This window comes from Platichthys flesus, chromosome 15 (assembly GCF_949316205.1).
Source record: "Platichthys flesus chromosome 15, fPlaFle2.1, whole genome shotgun sequence".
In the NCBI taxonomy this organism is placed as follows: domain Eukaryota; kingdom Metazoa; phylum Chordata; class Actinopteri; order Pleuronectiformes; family Pleuronectidae; genus Platichthys; species Platichthys flesus.
The window spans coordinates 4,410,008-4,430,570 of NC_084959.1; the positions used below are offsets into that span (position 1 = coordinate 4,410,008).

Here is a 20,563-nt window from a genome sequence, read left to right on the forward strand (position 1 = left end):
AGTGGGTTGAGTGAACACGTGTGAGGGCCTCAGGTGATGATAATCTACACCTGTGCTCAGATGTCAGGACTCCTTTCGTTGCATCTGAAGTTTGTTGATCTTTGTAAAACTATATTTAAGAAGCATTTACAGAAGGTTATACAGTTTCTCTGCAAATGCCTCATGTTCACTGTTCTGTTTGTACACATCTGAGCCATCGCCGTCAAAAGCATAACGACAACAGCCCGAGGATGTTTTTTGGACGCAATGTTCAACAGAACTCCATTTTATATTCTCTTCTCTGCATCAGTGAACAGACACTTGGCTGATTGTTCCCGTTCTTTGTTCCTGATTTCCTCTTGTCTCTCCTCCAGCTCTACCCTGATTAAACCAATCTGTCATCAGTGAGGTGGCTTCAGTGGCCAGTGAATTGAGGTTCTTTAGAAACTTCCAGAATGGCTGACGGGTGATTCCGCTGTGCCTCAGCCTGGGATTTTAACATTGTGTGTACTATGTTGTTTGATGTTAATAATGGTTTACAACAGCAAGATTTTCACGTTATATCGGGATGGTAATCCATTTTTCTTTTTCTGGTGTGGCACAAATGCTTTTCAACGCCTGAACAGCTGCATAGAACTTTAACAAAAACACCTCACTGAACCCCTGAAGTCCCAAAAGATGATATATGTGTATCTTGTTCGCACAAGATAAATAAGTTGTGTACACACAGAGTTAACATCTGCCTTGTAAAGACATGACTAGCCGATGCTTTGAAGACAACAATAAGCTGTGTTTATAGCTTTCAAGAGCTGGTTAATTTCTTACATATTATGATTGAATAAGAGTCCTTCTGTCGGCTGAGCCTGTTTTTCTTCAGCAAATGATTCCTGACAATCCTGTGTCTCTGTGCAACAAGCATTTCATTGTATGACGCAGGTGAAAATATAACTTTATTAGTTTTTATTTTTCTCTTTCGCTATGGTATGAATATGGTGATAATGCATCTGGGTGAATAAAGCACAAACAACCTCTTGCATGCATTATTACAAAAAATATCTTTTGGAACTTCAGGGGCTCTGTATAAATTATTTATTGTTACCAAAATAAACTTTTCACAATATAACAAATACCTTTCATTATTGGACAGTCTCACTAACATGAATCTACACAGTTATACAATTAAAAACATTCAACAACAAACATTTCTTGATAGTGATCCATTTTTATGTGTCATGTATGGCACTAATGTGCTGCCATATCCGAACGTCTTGCGTACAACCGAATGGAGAATCGTGCTTTTACTTTGAAGGCACACACACACCCATCCGGAAGTCCTCTTGCTACCGCTCCAGGTTCGATTCCCTCCCGTCTTCCGCGGGTCTCAGGTCCCGACGACCCGAACCCGAGAGACGGCCGATGCCCGGTGGAGTGGAGCCGGCGAAGAGGAGGCGACACATCCCCCAGGTGAGAGCAGCGGGGCGGCGGGCGGGGAGCGGGGTGCGCTGTTCCCTCCACCGGAGCTAAAGCTAATGCTAACGTCTGGAAACACGGAAGAGCGGAAGTAGTTGACGCGAGAAAAACTGCGTCAGATCTCCGGGTGTAGCAGCGCAGTCGTGAGGTTGGAGCAGCGCGAGGAGAGAAGAAGATCCGGGTCCGGTTAAAAGCTCCTCTGCGAACCGGTGAGATGGAAACAACAAAACATACACAAGTTCGAATCCCTGTAAGAGGAGTTAGCTTCAAACTGTTTGCTAGCTGCGGGATTTACTGGCATTTTAACTTGATTTCCCGTTTGATCAGTTTCCTTTCTATCTGTGTATATTTAGCACTAATGCATGGCCCTGGTGGACTAGCGCGGTTATTTGCCGATGCTAGGTAAACGTATCCTGCTAACTTCACCGCCGTTCTAAATATAATATAGGTTCGCTGTCCTGCAGACTCTGCAGCAGGGGCCCCGAGGAGACCCGCGGTGCAGACCTGGGGTCGGTTTGCACAAGTTTGCACGAACCCGGAAAAACCAGTTGGTTCGTGTTTGCACAGGCAAAGAAAAGTGAGTTTGTCCTTTTGCAGCAGTTGACGTGTCAGGGTTTTATTTAACACAAGGGTCCGCGTGTTAAGAAGGAGGAGAAGACCAGGTCAGCTCAGAAGAACAAGTAACATGTAAAAGGTAAAAACTAGGTCAAATAGTCAAATGCAATGTCACAAAACTAAGTAGCCATGAGGATGCACGAGTAAAAACAACTTGACAAGTTTGTACAGTGCACTAACATGTTTGTTTTCACTGTCATCACAGTGTTTACATGTATAATCACTGCAAATGCATAATTTAGTCTGAATTAAAAAAAGTGTCTCCAAAACAAACATGGGGTCATGAAGGAGCCACTTCTGCACATGTCCTTGTTTGGTCAGATGTCATCTGTCACAGCGAATGTCAAGTGTTGTGGCATAGAGGAGTTTGCTGCTGATTTTTTTTAAATTTAGCTTGAGGTTGTTCAAAGCATGTGATGCCTGAAAATAAAGACAATAAAGATCGATACTTCATTAAAACAAAATGTCTTTTAATAAACTTTGCTGCATATAAGGGTACTGTTGACACAAAAGCAGAGAAAAATCAAGTTTCTCTGCAAACGGGGGGGGGGGTAGACAATTAGAATTAAACCAAGCAGACAAAACAATATAAACAGGAAGTGAGGAAACGTGTTGTGCATCTTACAAAAAGGAAATAAGCAAACTAGAGGCAGATAAACTTATTTTTAAAAAACTAAAATAGATTACAAAATGATAAGATAAGAAATAAGACAGATGTGATAAAGATATATTAAATAATAAAATGTGAAAAGGATAGTGATTAAAATAATAACATGCTTGAGGAGGAGAATGTGAAACCAGAGATAATCAGTTGGGTATACAAGGGTAGAAAGTTAGTAAGTAAGTAAATAGTTGAAAAACAAATTGTATGTATAAATAGACATTAATGAATAAAAAACATAAAATGTTATATTAAAACATACACTAAAGTTTGAGTCTCCAGTTTGCTTTAAACTTAATAAACTACAAAAAATACTATTCTACATAAAATGGATATTTATATACAGATAAATACTTGTTTTGAGTAAAGAATCAAAGTTACTATAATCATTGTGTTATCTACTCAGTGATTATCTGCTTAGTGTCATTAGATTGTAGAATAAACAGTCATGATGAGGAGCTTCACATTAAATAGTTTGATGGTGTTTTCTTTGGTGGATTATTGTGTGTTCCTGTTGAGTTGTGTTTATATTTGAATAAAGTCTCTTCAGGGACGTGAGCTTACAAACAGTCTGAGGTTATCACTGCTGTGGTATGTGGCTCTGCTCCATGAAAACAAACATTCATTTCATAAATGTAACATTGGGACATGTCCTGTTAGCAGATTGGAATCATGCACAACGATGAGACGATAAGTCAGTTTATATTTAGCAGATGGTTGTTGTGTTACCACTTTTACCGTAACAACAAAGTGTTTATGTTGTGTGATTAAAAACGACTTAAAATGTAAGAGAAAAAACGATTTTACGTGTACTTGTAGTTCATGGTCCATTCTCCACCTGCTAACATGGAGGTGGTGGGGTTTAGAACCTGTACTGTGGTGTCGTCCATCTTTATATTCAGTCTATGCTTCTGAAGTCCCCTCGACGAGGAACCAGAAACCACACTGACTCTCTCTCTCTCTCTCTCTCCTTCATCCCCACCAGGTGCCATGAGCAGCGAGCTGAATGTGCCTATGGGCTCCCCGGCCCCGGGGGTCTCGGAGCACCCTCCCGATGGGGGGGGGATGGACTACAGGGACTGGGTGCGGCGCAGCTACCTGGAACTGGTCAGCTCCAACCACCACTCGGTGCAGGCCCTGTCCTGGAGGAAGCTCTACCTGAGCCGGGCCAAGCTGAAGGCCTCCAGCAGGACGTCCGCTCTGCTCTCCGGCTTCGCCATGGTCAGTGGTGCTCACAGTTTCATAAAGGAAGCACTGGGCGGATCTGTGGCTTCTGGTTTCTGTGTGTTTCAGATCCACAAGACTCAGCTTGATGGATACTGAGCATCACTGTGTTACCACTTTATATGTTTGTGTCACACACAGAACTGATCTTTGAGTGGAAGTCACATGCATCACGTCTGCTGTAAGATGTTATAAGCCAGGGTCTGTACTGCAGAGCATTATTAGTATGTTGAACACGTGGTTTCATGGTTTTCAGTCAATTCGTTGCTTCGTCCATCTGTGAAGTCAAACGCAAAAACATCCTCTGGTTTCAGCAACGGAGACGTGACGAGTTTCAGGTCATGGTTTTCTCTCTTTGTCAGTTTACTGCTGCAGCATGACTCTAAACAGACTCAGTCATCAAACTGAGGATATATGATGTGACTGCTCAAATGTGATTGGTCAGAGTGGAAATGGAAACCAGAAGCTTCCGGCCTCAAAATCAGATTGGGCTTTGTAGAACACAGTTTAAACTTTTTTTATTATGAGTCTTCTTCCGGACGACAGACACAACTTCTTCATCTGTGTTATCGTCATTTCAAGGTTATGTGTTTTTATATGTCATGTGTTTTTTATATGTCATGTGTGTTATATGTGAATCATGTTGATATGACCCAGGCTCCGTTGACCTCAGGACACCCGGGGTTTGTTTACATGCATTAACTTGCTGATGCACTTGTGTCTGGATGCTGTAGGTGGCCATGGTGGAGGTGACGCTGGAGATGAAGTACGATTACCCCCGCGTGCTCCTCATCGCCTTCAGCGTGTGCACCACCGTGCTGGTGGCGGTGCACCTCTTCGCTCTGCTGATCAGCACCTGCATCCTGCCCAACGTGGAGGCCGTCAGCAACATCCACAACCTCAACTCCGTCAGCGAGTCGCCCCACGAGCGCATGCACTACTACATCGAGCTGGCCTGGGGCTTCTCCACGGCCCTGGGCATCTTCCTGTTCCTGACGGAGGTGGTGCTCCTCTGCTGGATCAAGTTCCTGCCCATAGAATCCTGCCTGGACAAAAAGGCCGACCCCGACAACGGCACGACGGGGGCCACAGCAAAGTGCAAGAACGTGGACCACAGCGGCTGGGACGCGGCGCTGGCCTCCACCATCATCATGGTGCCGGTGGGGGTGATCTTCGTGGTGTTTACCATCCACTTCTATCGCTCGCTGGTGCGCCACAAGACAGACCGGCACCACGAGGAGATAGAGGAACTGCACAAGATTAAGATACAGCTGGACGGCCATGAGCGGTCCCTCCAGACTGTGTGATGGCCTCACAGCAGCTTTGAGAACTTCCACTTGTATCTTATTTTTATCTAAACCTTCTCACCGCTCTGACTCCGGTCCGGGTCGTTGATATTGCCTTGCTCGGACTCGGAGGCTTTAACCCCCCCCCCCCCTCTCTTTGCGATTCAAATGGCTGTTACATGTCAGGCCGCTAACTTATTCTTAAGGTCAATTTATGTTGTAGGTTTCGTGCAGTTAGCTCGTCTGTTCGAGATGTGTCGTTCAAATACTAACGTTGAAAAAGGTTTACAGCAGAAGGGCTACTAGGTTCTATGTGCCATGTTGTTTCTGTCGTGTTGGCGTGGGAGCGTCGTGTGATGAGCGGTTTCATTCAGGGTCGAGTTCTACGTCGGCAAAATATTCCAGATTCGCTCTGGAATCCCTTATTGAACTGTGCTCTGCCAAAGATTATATGAAGACAATGAATGAATCAACAGAGCGGCGTGAATCTCTCTTTAAATTCACACGACATCAATAATTTACACTGATTAAATTAATAACTGAGCCAGGATCAGCATTAGGAGCAAGATGAAAAATAAGAAATGCCAAAGTAAAGTTTTTTCAAGTTAAGCATTTATAAATATTCATTCATCCATTTAAATCTTTCTTTTTACTCTTACTCATAAATGTGGATTTTCACAAATGTTGAAAGGATTCGACAAGAGAATCCAAAAATTCAGATTTCTTAGGATTCATATTCAACGAGCAAAGACCAAATCAGACTCTATTCTGGAAGAATGATGGGTTGATCGAACAAGTTAAAGCCTAAACCCCCCAATGCAAACTATGAAGAGGCTGAGAAAAGCGTGATCTCACAATGTTAAAGGGATCAACAACAACAAAATGTGTTATCCTGAATCTTTGTCGGGGATCTGCACCTAAATTGTGTTCTTTTCTTGACACTTTCTGATTTGCGTTACCAAGTTTCGTGGAAATCTGTTACTTTAGTTTTTGCTCACAACCCCCCCCCCCCCCCCCCCCCCCCCCGCTCCCACGCTTCACTGAGCTCGTTTTAATTGTAAACATTGTCACCGCAACCTGCTTGCCTGCTTTGCTCTGTTGTGGCTGATGGAGGTTGTGTGTCTACACAGAATGTATGTGCAGCATGGTTCAGAAACAACAAATTGTCAAGTCTTAAAGTGTCAGTGTAAAATAGCAAAGACGTAGTTGTCACTGCTTTGTTTGTTTTTTTATGTCCAAAAAAACTCATGCAAGCCTCGGACCTGTTTTATTGTTTTCTTCCGTCGAAGAGCTTTTACTAATCAAACCGATGCTGCTTCGATATGAATGTGCTACTGTCCAAATACAGCTCTGCCTTACTGAACGATGCCTTCTCACGAACGTGTAAGGTTTCAACACAAGCAGATCTTTTGTTTCTGTCGTCTGGAAATGTGCAAACGCCAAAAGGAAAACGAGTGAAGAGAGTGAGAGCTTGTGTTGTGATCAGCTTGACCTCTTGACCTCTGCTTCGATCGTCCCTTAAGTTTGTGTTGACTCAGAGAAGCAGGAGATGGTTTGTTGGACGAGGCCGGACTATGTTACTGTGCTGTTGTTTTTTGATTTATATTATTAAAGAAGGAAGAAGTTATCACAACCTGTTTATCACATTCCACAATCCGATGACTGACCAAAGTGACACTCGGTTGTTTGTTTCCTGCTTCTCTGAAGAGATGGAAAAAGAAAGTGCACTTGTAGTTGTTGCGGCAAAAATACTTGTTTGTGGATTCGTGCTTCTTAAATGGAAAGTGTGGAGCTCATTGAGATGATGATGAGAATCACAGACGGCAGCAGAACTTCAAACATTAAAATGTGTATATATGATAAATCCAAAGTGTCCTTGTCTTTTGTCAACGTTCAGCAGCTGAAGAGTCGTACGTCCCTCAGGAGATGGTGGAGTCTGAACTCTGGCTTAAATTCATCAGTTTGGTTTCAAACGAGACTCCAAAGTAACTAAAATATTGTTGATCCTGGATGTGAAATCATACTTTGTCATTCCAATGTGTTAATTATTGTGTTGTCAGGTGTAAATTGTCTGTGGCTTGTTTTCTGGCTGTCCTGTTCCCGCCCAGCTGAGAAGCCCCCCCCTGCAAAGCTCAGGTCAACACACAGTCTGTGGCTATTTGTATATTGTATAGCTTCCAGGCAAGAGTGAGTAAATTCAACTTTCCGATCACAAACAAGCAAAAAACGATGAATCAAAAGTTCCAACCAAATAAAATTTAATGTCTAAAATGTCCTCAACACAACAGAAAACATGTGGGAGAAGCAAACACATTCCATCATGGCAGCACTTTCTCTCAGTAACATGAATCATCTTCATTTCTATCTGCAAAAATAACAAACCCCAAACCTGGAAAATGGAAATAATCTTACTTTTCTTTTATATATGTCATATGACCTCTTTTCCTTTTCTTTAAATAACTGAAACGATGCTCAGTCTGGAAACACTTCTTTTTTCGGCCAACAGAGGGCAGACAGTGCACATGTTTCAACACTTCATACATGACACTGCAGGTTTTCTAAAATTCAAGAAGTTACATCCTGGTTGAATAGAAGAAACAAAAATTCTTTATAACGTACCTGAAAAAGGACACAGATTTTAATCCATATTTCAGCCCCCCCCCCCCCCCCCCCAGCTTCACATGCACAAGCTACGACATCTTCTAGACCTTCAAATCCACAAAGAAAACACATGAAGTCAAACACATGGCCTCAGCAAAGAATACAGGTTACACAGTTAAACAAGTTATGTTTCATAAAGACAAACCTCTCACTAATTCAATCAGATTGTGTCACATTACAACTGAAATAACTGGTTCACTTGTGTTTTCACAACGTCCCACAAGACAAAATGTCTCATCTTAAACTCAAGGGAACATTTTCTATGTAAACGCACTGGAAGGGGAAGTGAAGCACACTCAAGGGAACCGGTTACTTGATTTGTAAGATTTAGAAAACGTCCAGACTCCTCCAATATTCACAACTTGTGAAACAAACAGTCTTTATTCCATTATTCCATTTATAATATTTATGCGATTCTTAAGCTTTCAATATGCAGATTTTTTGGATTTAATATATTTCAGCTCCAGGCCAGTGATACAACTGATAACGCACAGGGTGAATCTCTCACAGCCCAAAAAAATGACAAGTTCACGTGATTTTTTACAAAGTTCACAGATGTTCCCGTTTGTCCTGTTAAGATTCCCAAACATCAGTATCATGGCATCTGCTCCCAGAACTCGAGTAGACGTCAGGTTGATCTGCTGCTTGAGAGCAAGTGGGGAATGTTACGCAGATAATGGGAGAGGAACTCGGCTGAACATGTGTAACCGGATTCATGTCGATTCAAATTGGAAACTCAGAGAGGCCAGGGTTACTAATCACTTCTCGGGGAGAGATCACAACTTGAATATATTAATTTAAATTTGATCTCACATTAGATTTTCCTCTTTTCCGTAAGAGGGATGTTTTTGTTTTGTAATAATCATCCGTTTGTCCTCAGGTCAAAAAGGAACGACTGATTAAAAACCGACTCGGACTGACAACAAAGGTCAGAAGCCTGTAATCCTGAGATAATGACATGACAAATAAAATGTTTAGTGTTGAAGATAATAAACTAACTTAAACGTGAAATGACAGGACCTCCCTTCTGGGACTCCACCACTCGAGAACGTTCATATCGAGGACGTCTGAGCTTCATTCCTGGACAGTGGGAGGAAGTAGAGATGCCTCTTTTTAAATAGGAGGTAAAAAGGGGCCAAAACTCCTAAAATAAACTATACAAAATACACAAGTGGCCATTTGTTGTCTTGTGGAAATTCAGTCTGGATTATGGAGATAATTATTAACAACCGTCGCTGATCTTATCTCCCACAGATGTGATCTCATACAAAACTTACTTTAAAAAAAAACAAACACAAATTAGATTTTCCAAACAGAATTTTTAAGTCATAAAAACAAAAACTGAAATAGAAGACAATGCAGGATAATACTTCTCTGGTATATTGTCACTCTGAAGCGGTGAACAATAAACTCAAAATCTGCTGTGATCGGTGCAGGTGATGAGCATTTTATGACCAAAAAAAAATAAACTAAACATCAAACTAATGAACTAATGACTGACACGGCATGCATCTGTGTGAACCAATAAAAGGCAACGGAAAATAAGAGAAATAAAGAAAGCAGAGAAGAGTAAAAGCAAGCGGTGGAAGCGTCACACAGTAAGGCAACTGAACATCTGGGTTGGCTCCCCCGCCTGAAAGCTCCACCAACATATCTCGTTGTCGTGTGTTCTCAAAACAGAACAAGACGCAAATCTGTTTAATGAGCATCTGGTGATTTGTTTGGCTTTTTTTTTTAACTTCTGCGTTTTCTCAGCCACGGCCGAACCGAACTGAGCTGGAGGTGGGGTTGTAGAATAATGCTACTGGTGGTCGAGGGCCGAGGTTTATCACACATCCTGGCAAGTGTCTGATCTTTAACAAGGAGACATATTCTGCTCTGATTCAGGTTCCTAATCTTTATTACTTGAAATATTTGCATGTCCGTTGCTGCAGCTCCTCTCATCAGCCTCTGTCTTCTTCTTAGTCCGGTTTATTGGCCCCGGTCCTAATGAAGCCTGAACAATGTAACCCTGACATCCAAGTATTTTGTTTTACATTGTTTTTAAGCTATAACATCCACTAGAGGGCAGCGCAGAGTCGAGAGGTTTCCGACAACAACACCCGTGACCTGGAGGAGGTTGTGATGACGTTCCTCTTTAGAAAGGAGGCAAAAGCTGCCGTCATATAGTAACGTCATATATGTATATGAGTAGTAGTTTCTTTAAGTTCCTCATGGTTCTCTCGCTTATTGGCTACACTGCCCCCAATTTCCTGTGTTTCTTCTTTATCTGTAAACCTTGAGAAGACGAGCACAAACACTGACAAGCAGAACGCAGAGGACGGACAGAAGGATTAGTCCCCGCCAGACTCAAAGGACAGACCAATGGGGGGGGGGGGGGGGGGGCATCATATGTCTCCTTTAATATAAAGACCCTGAAGTGAAACTACTGTCTGTTACTGCAAACGTACGCCATCGTCCCTCATACACTAAAAACCACCGGCGGATAGCGCACTGCGAGGATCTGTCAAGCACAGTTTGTCCCATGAACCTACACAATCAAACGCTCATACACAAAGGAAAAAACTATTGAAATCATCAAGTTGACAGCTAACATAGCTTATAATCAGTCTAAGGCAGAAATAAACAACAAAATACAAACAAGTAGTGAGTTGGTGAAATTATGAGCTTCTTTTTTGACAACATACTGTGTAGGCTATCACTCTGTGGACCGAAGTCCTGTAGTCCATGCCAGCCTCCCTGGAGGAGGAAGCCCTTCTTCACTCCTGCACGGCCTGAATCCCAGGTCGGGATCTACAGGGATGACGGGGGAGGTGGGGGGGGCAGCTTTACACCCTGAAGCTCTCTCCTTTGCCGTCGATGTGGCGCAGACGCAGGTAGACGTCGGTGCCGATGCCCTGCATAGACTGTATGGTCAAGGAGCCGCCCAGGTACTCTGCATAGGCCTGAGAAGTGGGCAAGCCGAAGCCGAACCTGGGGGGGGGGGGGGAGAAAGACACAGGCACTGAAGCATCGACTCATGTCTGTGCTGCTCAGCTGAGGGATTCACAGCTGAATGGAAATGGCTGCATGTGCGCAAAACATTGAAAACAAGTGTGTGTGTGTGTGTGGGGGGGGGGAGTGGGAGAGTAGTGAACATCCGCTTTAACAATTTGAGGAAGTTTGAAATTGTGTTTACTGCTGCGTTTTGTCTTCAGTTGATAATAATCAGCAAATGAAGCTTTTTTAAAAAAATCATCTCACAAGAGGGAAAATGTCCGGTCATGTTACTTTGGAAAGTGCGGCCACATTATTGATGAGAGGACGCGCTGCACTTAAATGCACTGTATGAATTCCAGTTTGAATGAGTGGATGACTGTACTGCAAAGAGTATTGATCATCATGAGTAGGAAAGTGCTTTCTAAGTAACCTTTAACCATCTACTGAACTAAAACATGTGTAAATCACATCTGGATTGTATCTAGATGTGTGAAATCAGAGGTAAAAAGGCATTTTGACATTTTATAGGTTCACACAATCCTGCAAAACAACGTCAATGTTTACGGACATCGTTTTCTAGTCTATTGACCGTTTATGTTGTTCAGGTCAGTGGAAGATGCCCTGATGTCAGTGGAAGCAGCCCTGATGTCAGGGCTGCTTCATGTATCCTGCATCCGTTTGGTGCTTTTATTGTTCACGTGCTGAGAAAGCACCAGGATGCAATATGCACATGACCAGTAGGGGCAGTACGTTTTAGTTCTTTACAGAATGAAAATCTGTGCACGTTCTGTGAAGTCCCCTCTAGTGAACTCCTCCAGGAACAGGCATAGTACACATGTAGTACACAGATAGTATGTGAACAATTACACTCACGACTTAAAAGTGACAGAAAAAAGCAATATATCACGTGCACTTTAGTCGATACTCAACAAATAATGTACATTCCCAGTCTTACCCATGCATCGGGCTGGACTGGTTTCCACTGTTGGTAATGTTGTTGAAGAGGTTGTTGCTCATGCGAGGGTCCTGCGCGCTCTCCTCGGCCGTGCTGAAGTGGTAGTCCATCACTTTGTCAAGTATGTTGTGAGGGATTCCCCCACCGCGGTCTGAGATCCTGAAACAAACCATGTTGTATGTTAAAAACCTGTGAGCAGCACAATACAGATTTTAAATTGAGATATTCATGAAACCAGCTGCAGTTGAACAGCCACTCACCTGATGACAAAATCAAAGTCATTGTTGGCGATAGTGATGACCACATCAGGCACATTGTACGGGGTGTCCAAATGACTCTCCATGGTGGACCTGGGGGGGGGGGGGAGACAGACATAGACACATGTTATGGACAGATAGTGATTTATGGAGGACACAAACTAAAAATAGCTAAATTCTTCGAAGTTTCCTGGAGAAACACGCAGTCAGCCCGATCCAGTCAGCGAGTGGAAACGTTACCTCATGGCGTTCTTCAGGAGCTCGGGCAGGATGTAGTCCAGAGGCAGAGGGATGAAGGGGAAACGAGCGGCTACGTGTCCGTTGATCCTCACCCGGGGCGAGTTCCCATACTGGTGCTCACACAGACGTCTGGTGGAACCAGAGGAACACATGAAAAACCACAAAGACTGTTTATATTAAATATGTTTTATTCTGCTTCACCAAAATTTGACATGTATTCATCTTGCTTTTTACTTTGCTGTCGTAAATAAAATTTCTAGCTGAATCACCTTTATGTTTATAAAATCAAAACAGAAACTTTATTTTGGTACTAAATGCATGAATGGACAGGACAGTATTCGTTCGGGGTACTTTAATGTTAAATACACCAAACACTAGTTTCCCAGTAATCTATAAAATAGTTGTTGAAAGCTTATCCATGCCAGAGAATCATATCTAACAGGTGTGGATTTCCTCGTGTTGACCCAATCGATAACAGACGAGCTCAATCCCAGCTATTCACTGATTATTAGTCCACACACACACACACTCACACACATTGAACATGTGAACTGTTCCTTTTTGACCTCAGTGAAAGTCACTTCATGATAAGACTGAAAGTAAACAGGACTGATAGCTCATATCTCGTTCGCACAAAGTCATCGGAAGGTGATAAACAAACACGGCCGTGTACACAAGCACCCACCTGGCAAAGTCCACCCACTTCTCGATGATCTTTTTGGGAGAGAGGCGTCTGCATATCATCCCGACGAAATCAGGCTGAGAACACAGAGAAATGAGCCTGATAGTCAGTGTTGAGTATTGAGAAAGAGATCGGTTTGTTCAGACACACCCCAGCAATGTTTGAGTAATATGAACGCAACCTGACCCTTAGGTTTATCACACGTTATTCTGTAGGCAAACAAAACCCTTCCAAAATCATGTGAATCAGAGATCCTTTCAGACGTACGTTTTCTTCGTGGAGGGCGAGATGGTGCGTGGCCAACATTCGGATTCCCAGACGAGAGCAGAGCGTCGTGTCCAGGAAGCTGCGGATAAGAGTCTCATCCTGAAAAAATGAAGGGGGAAAAGAAAAGTTCCCTGCGTCACAGACGAAACTCACATTAAATAAAGACTGATTACAATTAAACAAAGCTTCAGTGTAAGTCCCTTCATTGCATCATCAGTTATGAATCATCTCCCTGCTGCAGTTAAAACTTTCTCTGTCTTTAATCATGAGGTGCAGGGGGGGGCAGTTCTCACCTGGATGTGTCGGCGGCACTCCCTGAAGCCCTGAGCCAACATGGTGACCACGTCTTTGTGGTCGTCCAGGAGCTGCTGCACCAGTTTACAGAAACGAGCATCAGACTCCTGATCTTTGATCTGTGAAAACCAAAATCACCACATGTCAGCGCCGTCACTTCCTTCAACTGTAACCGGATCAAATCAAAGTCTCTGGTTTCTCTACTTCTGCTTCATTTTGCTGTCAACGCTGAAAACTGAAAATGTTTTATTATTATGTTTTAACCTGATGCTTTGATAAATTCAGCTGAATGCAAAGTTTCACTGCGATAAATCCATCAGGAGAACGACAGAGTTGCATCATAATAACCACTCTGTTGTCAACAAAAACTCATTTTACTTATTTAGTGTTTATATCCCCATTACCGATAAGTTACCCTCATATACTCCACACGTCCTGGTTCACAACAAAAGCCCCCAATTGATCATGAATGGACAGAAATGGCTATTAAAGAAAATGACATAAAGGGAATTTGATTTGTGAAAATGTGCATATGAAAGACCTTTTGACCTCTGGTGCGCAAAAGGCGATTTCTCAACCTCATTCTCTTCAGAACTAATAATGGCCGACACCTGCTGGTATCTCTGACGGTGAAAATCTCTTTGATTATTAGTTTATCAAGTTGGTAGATCAACGTCATATATTCCTATCAAATCTATATATACCTATATATCTGATCAAAGTTCTCAGATAAAAAAAACAGTCAACATCCACAGTGATTTAATGCTATAAAGAACCACCAGTAGGGGGCATACTTCACGTACTGTATATCCCCTGTAACATATACATTCTTCTGCCTCTGCAGAATCTATGTGTACATTGAAAATAGAAAAGCCAGCGGGTACGTTCTCAGAACAGAATGATCTGGTCTAAATACGCCCACACATGCCAAGTCACACACACATGCACACACTCACGGCTGTCTTTATATAGAGCAGAACAGAATGGTATGATAAATATTTGCAGTGTAATGAACGCAGGACCAAGTAGGACACATTTGACTTTCTTGCCGGGTCGCCATAAGGACATAGCGATTGAGTAAGAAGCCAAAGCTGAGGCTGTTCACTGTCAGCGTCAAGAAGTAACAACCACGAGGACCGACCCACATTCCACCCAGCACATGTTTTCTGTAACTGAATCCAGAGAGAACTAAGATTGCATAAGATGGGAGCTCTTGACAGTTACAATTCTGACTATGTTAAAAACATACATGATCTTAGTTTCAGACATTCCAGGCTCTGGCAAACACGCAGCACCGATACAAACAAACAAGTATAAAACCTATTACACAACTTTTATTGCTGCCTGGTTCATGGGTGGTTAAGAATTTCTATTTTTATAGCAAGGGACAGCATGTTAGGGAAATTGTCCAAAGACAATTTTAAGGACGAAACAAACCTCTTCCTGTTTAATCAATCATATGTGAGTGTGTCTCTTTTTCTATATATCTTTGCTTATATACACAACTTTGAGTTTTGGGGGGTTTACACGTCACTTGGGGCTTTTTATTCAGACGTGATGTGATGGAAACCACATTAATGTTTGGGTTTAGGTGGAGCTGCAGCAAAGCTTAACCAATTCTGAAGTTGCAGCAGCCAAGACTATGAGAAATGAAATCAAATGCTCCCACTTCCTGTTTGTGGTCATGATGATGATGATGTTCGGGGAAGAAAGGAAGGGCTTGAACTTGTAACCTTGTGTTTGTTTGTGTGTCTTGCTGTGTCTTTGTGTGGGTAGGACACTCACCTGTGGAAAGTCACTGACCATGTGGTACGCTCTGATATACAGTTCATGCTGTAAAACAAGAAAAAGGGTGGGGAGGCTGTTGTTAGACAGATTCTTTAGTCATCGTCCACCCAAGCAGAAATCATCACACCAGCAGCCGAGCCCCTTGACTGGGCCCTGCAGGCAGCACAGCTCCACACGTGGCTCACATTACAAAACAGAACACTTCTTAGAAAAAAACATCTTTGTTATGGACAACGCTTGCACAACTCCTCCACCGAAAACAACGCCTATTGCACAGCTACGTACGAGTTGAAATCATATCGGGCTTTCATTGTGGATCATCTGAAACTCTAAACCTGCTGCGACCATTGTGTTACTGGTCAATGAAAGAGCTGCGGCAGTGAATTAAGCCACCATAACCTACATTTCAACTGGTGGCATTCAAAGGGAGTCAGGCATTATGTAATCAGCACAGAGGAGCTGCACGATGCCAGGAAGGAAGGGATCTAGGTGAAAGTTCAAGAGCACAGAGGTGGTGAATCGGCTGTGAAGAGCCTGCTTGAAAATACTTAGAGAGAGGGAGGAAGAGTGGGAGAGTGAGAAAGAGAGAGAGAGAGAGAGAGCATGTTTCCCACGTGCAGGCCCCACAAGACAAACGAGTAACTCTCCCTGAAAATAGAAACCATGACACACGTGTTGCTTCCAGACTCTGGTGTTGTTTTACTGCTTCTGTTTGCGTGCAACAAAAACTGACAACTGCTTTATGTTTCAGACTCAGATTTATGGGCTCGGGACAACTGTGTATGAGCCTTTTGTCAACTCCTCCGTACAAAAGAATTTAGTGAGTGCAAAAGGCTTCCATTGACTGTGGACAGTTTCCATTAGAACAACCTTCAAAGTGTCAAAACAGGAAGTGTCTTCAGCAGAAAAACATTGTGTTCCTAAAGGAGCTCTACTTGACATGTCGAGTCTGAACGTCTAAAAAAGGAACATTTAAAGTTGTACAACTTATATGTATGTGGCTCAATGCAAAAGTACTTTAGTCTTTTCAGTCCACCGCTGCCCCCCCTCCACAGCGGGCTACAGACATGCTGCGCCCTCCTTGTCACAGCAGCTGTGTTTACACAGAGTAAATGCTAAATGGCTGCATTTCTGTTAAATGAGCTTTTCATCTAACAGAAATGACGGCAGTGAGCTCCCATGCAAGGTGCTCGCCTGGGCTTCAGGGGTAATTTGGTGTCCAGCACAGGAACCCTTGAAAACTTGGACAGGACATGTGGGACAAACGGATCTGCCAACTCCGTAATTAGTGCTCTGCCCACAATGGAGGCCGCAGCCGCACACACTCACTATGAGAAAGTACTTTGCTAATTTCATCCAAAATTTAGTCAAGGCCTTTACTGTGCTGTGGCCTTGTGGTCCTCTTCTTATTAGAACATCCACTGACACACCCTCACTTCATTTAAAGCTTCACTCTGTATCCAGGAGCTGTGCCGGGGGGGGGGGGGGAATTGTGTTCTTACCACTTGCAGAATCGTGGGGTTGCAGCCAATGATGAAGGGCAAACTGCGGAAGCCCTTGATGCGGTGAGCGATTCGTACAGGCAGCTCTTTGTGGAGGTACTTGGCACTGCTCTGAAATCACACACAGACACAGGGATGATCGTGGAGGGCAAGTGAGCGAAGAGTCAAAGACATCAAACAGCATCTTTTTACAGATACGCTCAATGTAGAGAGGACGTATTTACCAAGATGTGATGCCCATCAGGAGACTTCCCAGAATACAACAGGGTTGCTAAGGTCAGTCGCACTGAGGCCTGAAGGAAACAAAGACACACACAATAAAGTTCACACTGCAGGTTCAAGGGGAAAGAGACTTTCTGCAATAAACAGTAATTAAGAAAAAGACAGCTGCATCTTCACCATTTCCTCAGCAGCACACATTCCCGAAATTAATTAAGAGTACAGTGATAAGTTTCCTATTATTAATGCTTATATCTTAATAATATTAAACTAGCTGCCACAAAAGAACAAATCCTAAATTAAACACTGTTTGTACCTTTGTCTCGACTCTGTAACAACTAATTCAAATAGGGTCATTCAAATTATGATAACAAATGATTATTGGCCAATTTATGATCTTGTTTTAACTCTCTAATGTCGATTTGGTTCTGAAAGTCCAGAAATGGTCGAGCTCTACTAGAAATACTATATCTATAGTATTATACACACATTATTATGATTTAAACCTCTTGAGCCAAACATTTATTTTAAAACTACTTAGTCATACATTACATAGTGTTATACACAGGATTTGACAAGGCTCAGCCAGGGAAACGCGCTAATGTGAGACAGCAGGTGGTGAATCACAGGTCACTGAACCAACAAGACTGTTACACCTACAGATGATGGCATACAAAAGATGTGATAATTTCATTCAGAGTTTAAATAACTATAATGTTTTTATTAAAAAAGTTGAATATCAGAATCAGAAAGTATTTGTTGCCAAGAAGGTTTACACCTAAATGGAATTTGCTCTTGTTATTGGTGCATACAATGAACATAGAAACATAAAAACACAATAAATACAACACCCATAAGAAAAGCAATAGAAAGAAACAATATATATTTACTCACTATTTACTCCCTTTTTCTAATATTTATACAAAGTAACATTTATTTAGACATAAACATATCTAAATAAAATATATATATAATAGATAAAATATATAAAAAGTGAAGTAAAAAGGGAAATGCAAGATGCAAGACAGTGAACAGTGTCAGAATGCAATATGCAATTTAATGCAGTATAATATTATGTGATTTAATGCAGTATAATATAATATAATATAATATAATGTGTTGCTGACACCTTATATTTAGCTGCAGTTTATATCATCCCAAATCCCAGGTCTTGTTGATGTCCCTCCTGCAGTCAGTTCTTGCTAGGACCTGATGTATCTGGATTTCTTATCTTGATTATGGAGGAACACATGTGTAAAAGTCGTAAACACCTGCAACGTGACTTGAGATGGGACCAGCCAAACCACAATCCTCCAATGCAGCCTCGCACAGGGATCCGATCTCATGTTAATGACTGGTCCAAATAAGCCAAAGTGGTGCACAAGAGTGGAACAGCCATTAATTTTATTGGCCTTGTTTACCCTCCAGTGACCCCTGCTGCTACGACCCTGTGGAAATATTTGCTCAAGTGCAGGGAGGCATGAGTGCACGTCCGTACCGAACGGGAAACTGTACGGTATAAAAGGAACAAGAGGGAGAGGCAGAGCGGATTGTAGATAAAGAGAAGAACTCCAGAGATTCAGTCTCAACAGAAAGATCACAACTCCTTTGCAACCACAGTCATTTGTGTTTTAAAAAGTGCTGAAGTAGCAGTTTATCCTATCTCAGGATTTGATCTTGACGTGCAGCTGCATGAGAAAGACTCATTTGGAGCTGATGTTTGGGACAAAACATCAATGAATGCCGGGGATCAAAACACTTTGGGGCAAACATGGACTGAAGAAGAGGAGGAGGGAGGAATAAGTCAGGAGGAGGAGGGGGGGGGGGTGTTATAAGAGAACAGGGTATATCTATGTGAGACAACTTTCCTTTGTTACTTATGAGCTGGTACATTTCTATCTCGTGTCATTGAATGTTTAATTATCTGTATCAAGGACAAAAAAAGAGGCAAGATCAACATCTACTGGTCTGATACCATTGACCTTCTGTGTGGTCATAGTGGGAATGGCAGCTTTTCTGTTACACTCACAAGAATAAATCTCATTCATCTTTTAAATGATATTTAAGCTAAATTTAACGGGATAAAAAAACTAGCTAGTTTAACCACTGAACAACAGCGGGGGGGAGCGACCGAAAACCGGTTCTGGTTCAGAACAGGTTGTGTAGAAGTGCACGCGCTGCACTGTCAAAGGGAATGAACCTGTCAATTCAAGTCGAGCCCCCCCACCCCTAAAAAAGTTGCATTCACTCCCTGAGCTGTGTTCCTGAACGCAACACACACAAAAACACCGTGCGGCTAACGGCTAACTGTCAAGCTACAGCTAGCTTACCGCGACCGGGCGGACACACGGTCCCGGGTGAAGCCGTTAACCGGGGGGTGGGGTGGGGGGGTTCCTCTCACCTTCTCCGCGGAGATGTCGATGCCGGACTGGTTGTAGAACGACGTGACGGACTTGGACCTCTCCCTCGCCAGCTCCGTGAAGCCCTGCACGGAGGACGTGGAGCGGAATCGGGGGCTCTCCGCGCTGGACGTCGGCTGCGGCGCTGTCCTGGTGCCCGGGGCCAGCAAGAGGCTGCCGAGCCTCGGCCTGATCCTGCCCGAAGCCCCGCTCAGCATCTCCGCCGCTAGACCCGCCAGCCCGGGACGCATCTGGACGCGAGGTGGTGTGGGGGGGCGGCCTGTGTGGGTGCGTGTGACCGGGTCGTGTGACCCTAAAACCTCGCGCGAGCACTGAGGGGTTCAGATGCTGCTACGGATCCATCGGGGTCGAGCCATGATGGTTGCACGTCTGTGGTACAGTACGAGGAACAGAAAGGGCTTTGTACGCGTCGGCCAATGGGCGAGCGAACAGGGGGTTACGTAACGACGGCTAATCAGCGCGAGAGGGAGGCGGAGCCAAACAGCATCACCCCCCCCCCCCCCCCAACCCAACCCTAACCCCCTTCATATCATAGAAATAATCAGATTCAGAAACAGAAAGTATTTATTGCCAAGTAGGTTTACACTTACGAGGAATTTGCTCTGGTTATTGGTGCATACAATGAACATAGAACATAAAAACATACAAAAACAATAAATACAACACACATAACAAAAGCAATGAAAAGAAACAATATATATTTACTCACTATTTACTTCTTATTTACTCCCTTTTTCTAATATTTATACAAGTAACATTTATTTAGACATAAACATATCTGAATAAAATATATATAATAGATAAAAGATATAAAAAGTGAAGTAAAAAGTGAAATCAGAATCAGAATCATGCAAATAATAACCTTTTATCACTTGTGTGTACATCAGTGTGCGATGCTTGTGTGTACAAGGCTACACTCAGACACCAGAGACAAAACATCTGGTTGGTTTCAAATAGAGCTGAAACAAGTACTCGGCTATGAATCGTTCAAATTATCTTTTCTAGTAAAAAATGACAATTATCTTCTGGTTCCAGCTTCTCAGTTGTGAAGATTTTCTCTCTTG

The 20,563-nt window shown here is 42.9% G+C and overlaps 2 protein-coding genes across 4 annotated transcripts; one reads left to right on the forward strand and one right to left on the reverse strand.

Annotated features, from left to right (window-relative positions):
* The first annotated feature begins 1,287 nt into the window (after nt 1-1,287).
* On the forward strand, nt 1,288-6,229 carry orai2 (ORAI calcium release-activated calcium modulator 2). Of its 3 annotated transcripts, none has more exons than XM_062406614.1 (3): nt 1,288-1,443; nt 3,711-3,946; nt 4,684-6,229. In XM_062406614.1, exons 2-3 carry the CDS (start codon nt 3,716-3,718, stop codon nt 5,254-5,256), a joined length of 804 nt encoding a protein of 267 aa, XP_062262598.1. In that variant the 5' UTR covers nt 1,288-1,443; nt 3,711-3,715; the 3' UTR covers nt 5,257-6,229. The 3 variants fall into 3 exon arrangements, with proteins under 3 accessions (XP_062262598.1, XP_062262597.1, XP_062262599.1); XM_062406613.1 differs by lacking the exon at nt 1,288-1,443 and adding an exon at nt 1,457-1,658; XM_062406615.1 differs by lacking the exon at nt 1,288-1,443 and adding an exon at nt 1,680-2,143.
* Nucleotides 6,230-7,476: 1,247 nt separating this feature from the next.
* Nucleotides 7,477-19,890, reverse strand: bckdk (branched chain ketoacid dehydrogenase kinase). Its single transcript, XM_062406000.1, has 11 exons — nt 19,481-19,890; nt 17,085-17,153; nt 16,861-16,971; nt 15,356-15,403; nt 13,570-13,689; nt 13,277-13,375; nt 13,013-13,086; nt 12,328-12,456; nt 12,091-12,180; nt 11,831-11,989; nt 7,477-10,869 (listed from the first exon to the last, which is right to left on the reverse strand). The coding sequence occupies exons 1-11, from the start codon at nt 19,727-19,729 to the stop codon at nt 10,725-10,727; spliced, it is 1,293 nt and encodes a 430-aa protein (XP_062261984.1). The 5' UTR covers nt 19,730-19,890; the 3' UTR covers nt 7,477-10,724.
* Nucleotides 19,891-20,563: the final 673 nt, after the last annotated feature.

Coding starts and splice junctions, on each gene's coding strand:
- bckdk (XM_062406000.1), bottom strand. CDS start 19,729: ATGCGTCCCGGGCTGGCGGGTCTAGCGGCGGAGATGCTGAGCGGGGCT. Junction 13,690..15,355: donor TGGTCAGTGACTTTCCACAG/GTGAGTGTCCTA, acceptor TGGTTTTCACAG/ATCAAAGATCAGGAGTCTGA. Junction 12,457..13,012: donor AAGTGGGTGGACTTTGCCAG/GTGGGTGCTTGT, acceptor TGGTTCCACCAG/ACGTCTGTGTGAGCACCAGT.
- orai2 (XM_062406614.1), top strand. CDS start 3,716: ATGAGCAGCGAGCTGAATGTGCCTATGGGCTCCCCGGCCCCGGGGGTC. Junction 3,947..4,683: donor TGCTCTCCGGCTTCGCCATG/GTCAGTGGTGCT, acceptor TGGATGCTGTAG/GTGGCCATGGTGGAGGTGAC.